The sequence below is a fragment of the Pyxicephalus adspersus genome, chromosome 3 (genome assembly GCF_032062135.1).
Source record: "Pyxicephalus adspersus chromosome 3, UCB_Pads_2.0, whole genome shotgun sequence".
In the NCBI taxonomy this organism is placed as follows: domain Eukaryota; kingdom Metazoa; phylum Chordata; class Amphibia; order Anura; family Pyxicephalidae; genus Pyxicephalus; species Pyxicephalus adspersus.
In genome coordinates, this window is record NC_092860.1 from 147610880 (window position 1) to 147623162 (window position 12283).

General features: G+C 42.0%; 1 protein-coding gene across 1 annotated transcript in view; it reads right to left on the reverse strand.

Annotated features, from left to right (window-relative positions):
* SUCLG1 (succinate-CoA ligase GDP/ADP-forming subunit alpha) overlaps positions 1-9409 on the reverse strand; it is a 29628-nt gene extending 20219 nt beyond the window's left edge. The window contains exons 1-5 of the mRNA XM_072406644.1: positions 9298-9409; positions 4256-4359; positions 2755-2871; positions 1156-1368; positions 261-318 (exon numbers count right to left, since the gene is read on the reverse strand). Coding sequence (XP_072262745.1) covers positions 261-318; positions 1156-1368; positions 2755-2871; positions 4256-4359; positions 9298-9331 — 526 coding nt within the window. The 5' untranslated portion in view covers positions 9332-9409. The remainder of the gene's footprint in view (positions 1-260; positions 319-1155; positions 1369-2754; positions 2872-4255; positions 4360-9297) is intronic.
* Between the last annotated feature and the right edge of the window lie 2874 nt (positions 9410-12283).

Here is a 12283-nt window from a genome sequence, read left to right on the forward strand (position 1 = left end):
TTTTTTAATTATATTTAACATGTATTCGGTGTATAAGACGCACCCACTTTTCCCCCCCAGTTTTGGGGAAGAAAAAGTGCGTCTTATAGTCCGAAAAATACGGTACATTCAGAGGTGAGGATTTAAGGACCACAAGACAATTTTAGGCTAGGAATGTAAAATAGAAAGCAGTAAGAAGTGTTTATCACCAACCATTTATTAAATACAACAATCATGACCCATTCAGATTCATCTGTAGTTATCGCACTTTATTCACTTACCGATTCTTCCTTTCTTGTGGATGTGTCCAGGCATGATGCCAATCTTACATTCACCAGGCTAAAGGGATCATCAGAAAGATACAATTAGGAAAAATGCCAAAACATATATTTATCTGTACATAATGTTAAAGCAAACCTGTAATTCTCATTTCATTTTAAAATGTTGCCTTATAAATCCATTGCATTTCCTAGTGATGGTGTAACATAGCAAGTTTGGTTGAAATGTCTCCATGCGTTTCCTAGTGATGAAATACACACATAGTTCCAAATATAACTCTGACATATAGTGCAGAGCTGTACAAAGTCGACGGGTGCATTCACATGGGTCTCAGTCATATTAATGGCAAGTTTGGTTGAAATGTCTTCATGTGTTTTCGAGTGATGGTGGAATATACACACACACACATACATACATACATACATACACCCAATTTTTTATATATATATATATATATATATATATATATATATATATATATATTTTAAAGGTCCTATTTGGTATAAGGCATTAAGAGTCTACAGTGCATGCATTCTATAACTCTGCTTCACAACATCTTCCTAATGCTGAAAATATGAGCACAAAGATGGGAAGTTGTGCTTCACTATTATATTATGGTGACCCCCACATGAGGTATGCATGGACACGATTTAAAACCTTACTCGGCTCAGAATGTATTATGAATGTGTGTACATGCATGGGAATTTACCGGTGCAATCTGAAGGAAGATCTGCTATTCCTGGAAGAGAAAACCTTCCAGAAACAGAGATAGCATATACATAACATGCCCATATTGAGTACTTCTTGCAACACTATGGATATAATGGGCCAAGATAGCAAAAGGAAATGGCATGTCTGCAAAACAAAAGACAAAAAATCAGGAACTTGAAGACTCACATTAATGACTCCAGGACAGTTGGGTCCTATGAGCCGAGTGGTTGACTGACGTAGAAGTCTGTGTTTGACCTTCACCATGTCCTGCTGGGGGATTCCTTCTGTAATGCATACTACCAGGGGCACCTCAGCATCGATAGCTTCATGGATTGCAGCAGCAGCAAATGGTGGTGGCACATATATAACAGTAGCTGTGGCACCAGTGGCTGCTTTTGCCTGAAATGACAAAGCATAGAAATGAATGTCACATTACTGAGCTGATTATTATTACACAGTATTTATATAGTGCCATCATATTACGCAGCGCTGTACAATGTCAATAGTCATGTCACCAACTATCCCTCAAAGGAGCTCACAATCTAATGCAAACTCCATGCAGATTTTGTCCTGGTCAAGAGTGCTAACCACCGGGCAACCGTGCTGCCCTAAGTTCTGCTGATACTACTAAGGAGATTAAAAACATTATAGTTAGGCTTTCAAGGCATGTGACCCATTATAGAAGTTGGTTAGTAGCCGTTACTGGCCACCTTTAGACTCTGGGCATGCATACAGTTTTCACCCCCTCCCCCCCACCCACCCACCGCCCGAAGCCATAAGAGTTTGACGGTCCAGACCTGCTCAGTTTTTGTTACAGGAGTCTTGACAATTAGCCCTACAACTTTGATAAACTTTTGAAGCCCCATGCCCCACTGTTTGTTCAGAATACTCCTTCTACTACTTTGTGGAAACTTATGCTCCTTAAGAACAGACTCCTTTGTTTAGGCCTGCAACTATAATATTTAACAAATCACTTATCTTTTGAATAATAAATTGGCTCTATTTGTGGGCTTTGGTGGTCTCTGTTCCTACTTTTTGGCTTTGGCTGCTTGGACTCCCTCTGGGAGTTTTCTGCTTTCAACCTAATCTTGATAATTTATGTTCTACATCTGTGCAATTTATTATTCCTGAAGAAGCAGACCAGTTGTGTGAAACGAGTTGAATCATCTGGTATAACAATTTTTATGTATATTCTGTTCATATGTTTTTAGGATTTGTATCAATAAATTTGGTTTTTTTAACAATAACTTCAAAAGTCCCTCCGGGCCCCACAGGGGACCCTTGTCTTTGGTCTCATTGCGTTTGTTTTACTAGTTATCAATATGTGGCAATGCTCTCTACAACATTTGGGACCTGTGACAAGGCTAAAGTCAACATACCCGGAGTATGAATGGGGGAAGCTCCTGGGGTCAGAATGAGGATCATAGACTATAGAGAGCTATTAACTTACTTAAAGTCAGATTCAGTCACAGCAGAAGATTATAGTAATTTGGTTGTCTCTAGTTTACTTTGAGCCCCTGAACCTGAAAAAAAAATGTATACATAATTCTAACCTGCTGCAAGATTGTTCTAGACAACCTCCTAAATCCAGAGAAAGGCAAACAACTAAATGGGAGCCTAGATATTCTCAGCACAGGTGTCCTTGACTTTAAAGGGGTAACATAGGGGGGGTTAGTATGTGGGAAACAGGAAGATGTCCGTTACTCCTATCACTGGGGTCAGGAGCGGATGAGGGATTTTAATGTTTGGTGGAAATATTTGCTATCGTTGCGGATAATCTCTTACCTCTGCCACAGAATTGAAGACTGGTAGACCCAGGTGAGTGTTTCCACCTTTGCCTGGTGAAACACCCCCAACCAACTTTGTGCCATATTCCAGAGCCTGTTGGCTATGAAATGTGCCCTACAAAAAAAAATACATAAAAGTTAACACATTGCTATGGTAAAATGAATTCTTTAAAATTAAATGAAGGCAAAAAGAACAAATGTCACAATACAAACGACTCCAGCACAAACTCATCCTATCTGGTTACATCAATTAAAAGTTAAGAACAGTCAAAAGTTAGAAACGTTAGAATGTTTCCAAATATATATGAATATCCCGACGGAAAGAAAAAATTATAAACCAGCCACACAAAAAATAAATTCTAATTGTCCAATATATTAATATTAATACACATAGTATTTATATACACATAGTATTTATATAGCGCCAACATATTACACAGCACTGTACAAAGTCTATAGTGACTAGCTGTCCCTCAAAGGGGCTCACAATCTAATGTCCCTACCATAGTCATGTCATTAAAATAGCCTAAAGCCAATTTGGTTGGGGGGTGGGGGGATTAACCTAACTGCATGTTTATGGGATGTGGGAGGAAACCCATGCAAACATGGGGAGAATCTGCAAACTCCATGCAGATATTGTCCTGGTCAAGAGTGAAACCTGGGACTCAGCACTGCAAAGGCCAAAGTGCTAACCACTCAGCCACATATTTAAAGTTCCAAATATGCAGAGACTGGGCCTACTAAACATTTTTCTGAATTTATATCCAATAGGATATTTGCAAAATTGTAAGTAAAGTTCTTTAAACAACAATATATCTTTTCAATTTTTGATTACAATTGTATCTGATATTACAACCATGAAATAAATATTTTAGGTCTCAGTTGGAATTCGTGAGGAAGCAGACAGCAGCTCTGAAGCGCACCCAATGTAAATTGAGCAATTTTCTTTCCTATTTATGTTTTTTTATCAAATTTATATATATGAAATAAAATTTGTAATGTGTTTAAGGCTGAATCCACACAGAGCAGCTAGCTTCCTTAACCTTTTCTATGTCCAGTGGTCGATCAGGCAGGTCATTATTGCAGAAAGGGACAGGAGATGTCCCCTCCACAATAATCTGTCTTACCTCCCTGATCTCTTTCAGTTTCTGTAGACAAGGCTGAGAAGTGTCAGCTTTTATGCCCAAGAAACACAGCAGTCCTGGCTTCCCTAGCATATGCCAGGGATGAATGAATTCCAGCGTGGGAGTTACCCCGGCACGGCAAGGCCAATCAAGATAGCTGAAGATAGTCTTAAAGGAGGAAGAATCCGAAAATGTCCGTTCCCTGCAAAAAAATATGGATAGGCGAACCGCATGGTTTTAGTACTGTAATGCAGCAGAAATCGCCATGATATGCATTTCTGATGTCATCCCCATCCTATGAAAAAAAATGCAAATAGTGCGTGCCCTATGGAGATCATCACACTGTAAGAGTAGCAGTGATTTCACATTACAAACCTGCTTTCCAGTGAAGCCCTGGCATATTACTTTAGTGTCCTTATTAATGTACAAGTGTTTCCGGCTGGCTGTATAGGAGTTATGCCTTACTCCATTCTGTTGCACTGCAAAACAAAAAGAATAAAATCCTGGGTTAGACAACTCCTCATTGCTCAGTCACCCTCAGATCATTTCTCAGACAGCTTATCATGTCATTTAAAAACAGTGTTGTCCCTGGCCCATTTTAGCCGAGCGCACGACCCGGTATTTTTCATGAACCACCCGGCTGTTTTTGGGTCATTACTGAAGAGTTGGGTCAGAATATGGGGGCTGCCACCCAGCTTAAAAAAAGTTCTGGGTTGAGCACTGTGCAGTAATGTCTTCAAAACATACCGGAGAAACCATATTTGTTCATTACATGTGCATTCTCCCCAGCAGTTTTTTAAAGCTGGGTGGGAAGAAATTGTAGCCCTTGTATAGTGACCCAACTTTTTCAGTAGCCACCAAAAAACAGCCGGGAAGTTACAGAAAAGTGCTGGGAGGTGTGCCAAACTAAAAGGGACTGGGGAGAATACTGCTCTTATCCTAATGCAAACCTGCAAGACTGAAATTGCATGACCCTTCACTATTGGTGCACAGTGTGGTCTGAATGTAAATGTGGAGAAAAGTTCTTTCACATATATTCGCAAAGCTTTAACACAAGTAAAGGGATCACTTTAACTACACAAAAGTGAATTAACCCTACTGACTACAATTCTGTGTGATACTGGTGCATATTCTGTGTCAGCAGGTCATTGCTGGAACACCAGGTGACACACCTTTACCTCCTATATTTAGAACATTTCCAGGTTCTGTCACTTTCACTTGTGCAACATCTTCAAATTCCGCCCCTACCTGTCCCCAGAGACCACCAAATTCCTTGTACACGCTCTCCTGCTGCATATCTTTGTATTTATCTTCATTGGCTTCCATTTCACCTGAAAATCAAATTCAAGCTCCTGTGCTTTGCCTACAAATCCCTCCACAGTTCTTGTCCCAATTACCTACTAATGACTTCCTCACTCATAACCTCATCACATGCTCCGCTCCAAGACTTTAGAGCTCCCCTGACTCTCTGGAATGGTCTTCCTCATCCCATACAGCTTGCTCCTACTTTCTGCTTATTTAAAGGAGCAGAAAGTCTCCCAAAACACTCACTACTCACCCACCTATCCATATCCCCCTCCTATTGTGTGTTACTTTCCCTACCTCTTAGATTGTAAGGTCTATGGAGCAAGGTCCTCTCCTCACTGTCTGTATCTATATGTCATTTGAAACCCCTAATAAATTTACCGAGCTGAGTAATATGTTGGTGCAATTTAAATACAATTTATTATTATTATTAATAATAATAATGTCCATTACCACCATCAAATTCCATTGCCATCCTATTGGTGGCCATTCATATATTTATACAATCATTCACGCTATCATTTGCTGTGAATAATGTGCCTGCAAAGGATAAGAATCTGAGACCACAGACACTTCATTGCATCAATAGATTTGGATGATCACAAGTTGATCTTCTCGTTTCATTGCTCCTTTCTAATTGATTTAAGATATATGTCAACTTATCACAACACATGATACAAATTTTCACTTATGCATTGCATGAGTTGATATTTTGATCAATAACAAAAAGCTCTCCCATATCTACAGCAATCACAATCCGATACATGTGGGTGCTCATACCACCAGGGTCACATGGCATTTTAACATTGTTTGCACAAACAAGAAAAGTGTGTAAAAGTTAGTTGTGCTGCAGTCTGAACAGACACAAAATTTACACAACTGGTTAGAACCTGCAAAATCAGTTCTGTGCAAAAGTAAAGGTAACCAAAGTCTCTGCAATAACAATTCCTGCACTGCAGCACCTTTACCTACAGGCATTGGTGCAAAGTTCAAGTGGCTGCTGTGAGTTCTGTGTCAGCAGGAGAATTAAATGTAGATTACAACCTTGCACTTTGCTCAGACAGCCAGGATTGGAACCCTTCTATATAAGTAAAGCAAATTCTAACATTTAACCCCTCAAGGAAAAGAAGCCCAAAACCAAACCAAATCTGAGAAGCAAATAGGGATTTTTTTAAACAACCTGTACAACCCTAAAGAATAGTAAGGTTTTTATTGTTGTTCAGGATCTGTTGGGGAAGATCTCTCCAGTCCTTGTGCAGGTGACAATATTGTTACAGGAGAGGAAGGTAAAGCTCCAACAGAGCTACAGATAGCAATAGAAAGATTTTTTTTGCACAGTTTGAAGTCTGCCCTATGCCTATTAGATATTATTTGCTCACGGGGCTCAGAAGTAAGTAGATGATAGAACAGTTCTCAACTCCAAAAGGTTGCTAAAGGCTCCTTGGGCAATAAGCAATTTGTGCTTCTCAGATCAGGTAAATGACACCAATGATCCTTTTGACTATCTGTAAGGGTGACAATCTTCCCAACGACCAGCCATGTAAGAGGAATTCTTCCTGATGGCCACCACACTAATGTATTGTGAACTTCAAGGCTTCTTCCATGTTAAAAAAAAAAAAAAAAGGTCAACAAAGGCAGCTCTATACAGAGCATGGAAACTGAATGATCCCTGACCTGTCATGAGATAATCATTTATTGAAAATACAAGGTGTCCCGGGGTCATAAAGAGCTGCAGCTCTCAAATCAAAAGCCACCAGAACTAAAGTGGTTGCTGCACGATGGAAGGATTATACAGTGCTCAGCCCTGAAATATTTTAAGCTGGGTGGGAAGAAATAGTAGGCGGGTGGCAGCCCCTGTATTGTGGCCCAACTCTTCAGTTACCACCCAAAAACAGCCGAGTGGTTGCTGAAAAGTGCAGAGGAGAACTCTATATATTATGCTTTCTATACTACACAAAAGGAGCCTACACTTCACTGCTTAAACAGAAAAAAATGACTTGCAAATGAATTGACAAAATTAAAGAAAGCGTTTTACTTTAAAGCCCAAGTGCAAAAAAGCAGCACAGCAGGGAATCGAAACCAAAAAATGGCATTTCAGGCTGCAATGCTAACTTTCAATCCTGAACTGTCCCCTTGGATAGCACCTTTGCACTACAAGATGTCCTTAGTCTTTTGTGTGAAGGTCGCCCACCCAAACAAGAGCAATACTTTATTATGCAAGGGATTGTACAACAAAACACGCTATAGGTAGTGCTGTACAATCCTATAAAAGTAATGTTGCCCTGTGCCATCTAAAAGCAAAAATCCGCTGATATAGTTTTCTACCTCTGTCAGTCTATAGGAATAGAAATAGGAAGACTCCAGTTACTGACCTGGCTTTAAAGGTGCAGTTCCAGGACTGAGATCCTGGGATAAATGAAACAGAACAAGCACTCAGAATGGTGCAAGACTTTTCATATTTCACTGGATGCATGCTCGCTGCAAATTACAGCTAGAACTATGTTATTCCTTTCACAGGCTGTGCTTTACTGATCCTCAACAAACCGTTACTTTAGTGTTTGGTATACTAGACCGAGTTCAGGCTGACATTTTAGAGATGAGATGTTTATGCCCAGGATAGCTGCCCTTTCACAATCATTACAAGAAGATTTTGCTTCTCCTTTTTATTGTGCAACCATTTCATGTTTTCAGGGTGAGGAAATGTGTAAAGGAAGATCTTTTCTCTGGAATTAGAAGAGAAGCTGACAAGTCCTAAGAGAGCCATATGAATAGAGCCCATCCATGCCGGTCTTATAATCTATGGATGGAGGTACCCTAGGCCTTGTGCCATGGTGACCACCAATGGCCGGTGCTGTCTCCAGTATGACTAAAGATACAAATGGAGCCACCAGAACATCTATCAGATATCACATTTCATAGTTTGGGTATGGCCACCATTACAAGGTACTGAATACTGATAAAGAATAATATAACAGTAAGGAGTGGGAGAGGAGTGTTGAGCGTATGACAGATGGCAGAATGTGCGGGGGAGGAATGGGAAGAGTATCACCGAGTAGGTATGTGCAGGAGAGAATTGTGGGAGATATGTGAGGGTATGACAGTGGCAGTTTGTGCCTTAGATGAGGGTATGACAGAGATTGTATGTACGGGAAAGAAGTGCAGAGGATATGACAGGACAGAACATGCAGGAGAGAAGTGTTGATGGTATGACAGACAGCAGTATGCACAGTAGAAGTGTGCTGAGGTTACAAAGTATGACATGGGTAGTATGTGTGGCAGAAGAGTGCAGGGAGAAAGGGCTGTATGTGCAGGAGAGGAGTGCAGAGGGAATGGGAAGGAGCAATATGTGCAGAAGATAAGTAATGGAGCATTGGATAGGTGGGGGTAGTATGTGCACGAGAGAAGCGCAGAGGGTATAATGGGTTTAGTATGTGCAAGAGAGGAGTGTGGAGGGTATGATGGGGTAAACTGTAGAGGAAAGGCGTTCAGAAGGTTTGACAGAAACAATATGTGCAGGAGAGAATTGCAGTGGGTATGAGGATTGCAGAGGGTATGATGGGGGTAGTATGTGCAGGAGAGGATTGCAGAGGGTATGATGGGGGTAGTATGTGCAGGAGAGGAGTGTTGGAGTGACCTTGCACTATGGAGACAATGAATAGCTGGCATTGTGCCCAATACAAGATAAAGGTATACATGGTGACCAGCACATCCAATTCCCAGAGAGACAGATCCCCATGTCTAATGGTAAGATGAAGGCATGTAAATGACACATATCGAACATGCAATCTATATTAATATTTCTATACAACCCATATTAACGGGAGTATAATGGAACATCCCTGGAAGTGTGAGCACATAGAACACAATCTGTGCAATGCCCCCATACAGCCAGGCGCCCTTCCCAGCCAGCAGCACCCACCTGCCCCTGTACAGGGCCATTGAGGATCCCCAGCTGCTCTGATACCCCTAATCAAAGTGGTCAGAGTCACTGACACACATACACAGCCTCGGGCTAGCAGGGCATGCTGGGACTTCTAGTTCCACTGCACCCCATGACAGAGGCAGGTTACACCTAGCAGCTTCCCCCTCGCCCCAGGCCCATGGAAACTCACATAGCAACCTGGCGAGTAGCCGTCCCTGCAACATGGTGTGGGTCCTTCACCAATGACAGCCGGGCCAGACTTGCAGAGGAAGGAAGCCTGGGGTCCTGTGAGACTGGACTGCGGGGCTGCCTTAGAACTGCCTGACTAAAATTAAGGTATTTTTCGTTGTTTTACGTCACACAGGCTACATTTTATAGCTTTAGGCTGTGTTATGATAACAATGCACGTGATATTAAAAGCTCACAAATAATATAGTTCAACTTTGACAGAATTAAGCTCCACATAAAATAAGGGCAGCTAAACAACGTCAGCGACAATGACATTTACCAAGTTGTATTTGCGAGAGCTAAGGACGCCGATAAAAAGTGTCGCTGTAACCTATGTACAGGAGGGAAGGCAGCGGCCATGTTTCTGGAGCCTATAGCTCTATAGCTGAGATAAAGAGGACTAAAGAAACATGTAGGATATATAGAGACAAAAGGTAAAGTTCATGAACTTGAGAAAGTGTTTCACATTAGAGACTAAAAAAAATGTGTGGCTGACCCAGGATGGGAAAGGGCGGGGGATAGGAAACTGCATTGCCTGAAGCTGACCATACATATAATGTGATTGTACAAGTTACATTATATCTACCAACTAGTATCACAAGTGTGAGGGCTCTCCTGATTAGATACAGATTAAATGGATCAAAGATAGAATAACCAATTAAAGAATTGTGGTGGATCTAAGTAAGATTGTACAAAAATTGTATAATGACAGGGGTTAGTATGTGCAGGAGAGAAGTGTGGAGGGTATGACGTGGGGTAGAACATACGGGAGAGGAGTGTGGGCGGTATGACGTGAAGCATTACATACAGGAGAGTGATGTGGAGGGTATGACGGGGCATTATATACAGGGGAGTAGTGTGGGGGGGTTACGTGGGGCATTATATACAGGAGAGTAGTGTGAGGGGTATGACAGGGGGCATTATATACAGGGGAGTAGTGTGGAGGGTATGACGGGGCATTATATACAGGGGAGTAGTGTGGGGGGTATGACGTGGGGTAGTAAATACAGTAGAGTAGTGTGGAGGGTAAGATGGGGGGTAGTACATACAGGAGAGGAGTATGGAGGGTAAGATGGGGGGTAGTATATACAGGAGAGGAGTGTGGAGGGTATGACGGGGACATTATATACAGGAGAGGAGTGCGGAGGGTATGACGGGGTGTAGTATATATACAGGAGAGTAGTGAGGAGGGTATGACGGGGGGTAGAAAATACAGGAGAGGAGTGTGGGGGGTATGATGGGGGGCATTATATACAGGAGAGGAGTATGGAGGGTATGACGGGGTGTAGTATATATAAAGGAGAGGAGTGTGGGGGGTATGATGGGGACATTATATACAGAAGAGGAGTGTGGAGGGTATGATTGGGTGTAGTATATATAAAGGAGAGTAGTGTGGGGGGTAGAAAATACAGCAGAGGAGTGTGGGGGGTATGATGGGCTGTAGTATATATAAGGAGAGTAGTGTGGGGGGTATGAGGTAGGGTAGTAAATACAGGAGAGTAGTGTGAAGGGTATGATGGGGGGGTTGTAAATACAGGAGAGGAGTGTGGGGGTATGACGAGGGGTAGTAAATACAGGAAAGGAGTGTAGGGTGTACAGGGTGTAGTATAAATAGAGGAGAGGAGTGTGGGGGGTATGACCTGTATCCAGGTCTTTTAGGGGGTCTCCAAACAGACCATCAGAGATGAGAGTAAAGCTGCGTACACACTGCCAATTTTTGTCGTTGGAAAGGATCTTTCACGATCCTTTCCAACGACAAGGGCGTGCAGGATGCATGAACGCTGCTGTACATACAGCACCGTTCATGCTCTATGGAGAGGGGAGGGGGGAGAGCGACGGAGCGGCACCCTGCTGCGCGCTCTCCCCTTCCCTTTCATTAGGATCGGCTGTCGTCCATCGTCCGTGGATCCGGCAGGTCGGTCGTCCGGACGATGGATGACACCGACTGTACACACGGCAGATTTTTGCCCGATAATTGGCCGATGCCGATTATCGGGCGATAAAAATCTGACGTGTGTACGTAGCTTAAATCCCAAAAAGTAAGATATATTTGTTGCAACAGTGAAAATCCAATGCTTAGCAGTTAAAGCATAGAGATTCTAACTAAAACCAGGAAATCCATCAATCTTTATAGGCATACAGAATGACTCCTGTATAGGAAGGTTTAAGCCGTTATCTAATTGGCATTAAGCAGATTGTCTAATATCGTATACTCTGAAGTCCATATAAGCATAATAGTTCACAAACAGCTAATGGGGTGGACAAGCCGTGTGGCTAGCACTTTTGGCACAGCAATGACCGTCCACCATCTTGGATTCTTCTTCAAGCTGGTATTAAGCACAAGGGTTTCTTATCAGACTTCAAGGCCATCCAGTGCTCAGCTTTCAGGGTCTTCCGGCTGTTCTTCTGTTGGTGGTCTCTCAAAACAATCAAACAAAGCAGTATTCATTCATCATAAAAGCAGAGTATAATTTATATGCTACCGTGTTTTCCCAAAAATACGACCTACCCCGAAAGTAAGCCCTAGCATGCTAATCATACAAGGGTAAAATATAAGCCCTCCCCCAAAAGTAAGCCCTAATGGCTTTTTCGAGGGTGCGGTCACGTGGTAAACTAAGGAAGGAGAGAGCTGAAAGAGAGCAGGAGATTTTCCAAGCATTGGAGCAAGGGGTGAAGAAATCGCAGGATTAATTAACCTACAGTACTAACTAATAAGAGGTTGGTGGATTCTTTGTTTAAAGGGTCCTTGCTAGTATTTCATTCATTAGCAGCAATGCATATTTATAGATTGATTTTTTTTTTTGCTTTTACATTGGTTACCGCTGTGGTCAACAAAGCTTTGGAAGTTTTGTTTGTGTCAGCATGTTACTCTATGAGTCATGGTAAATGTCGGCACGTTTTCTTGTTAGGTTGCACTTGCTGGCTTATGAAGCTGTTTTTCTTTTTAC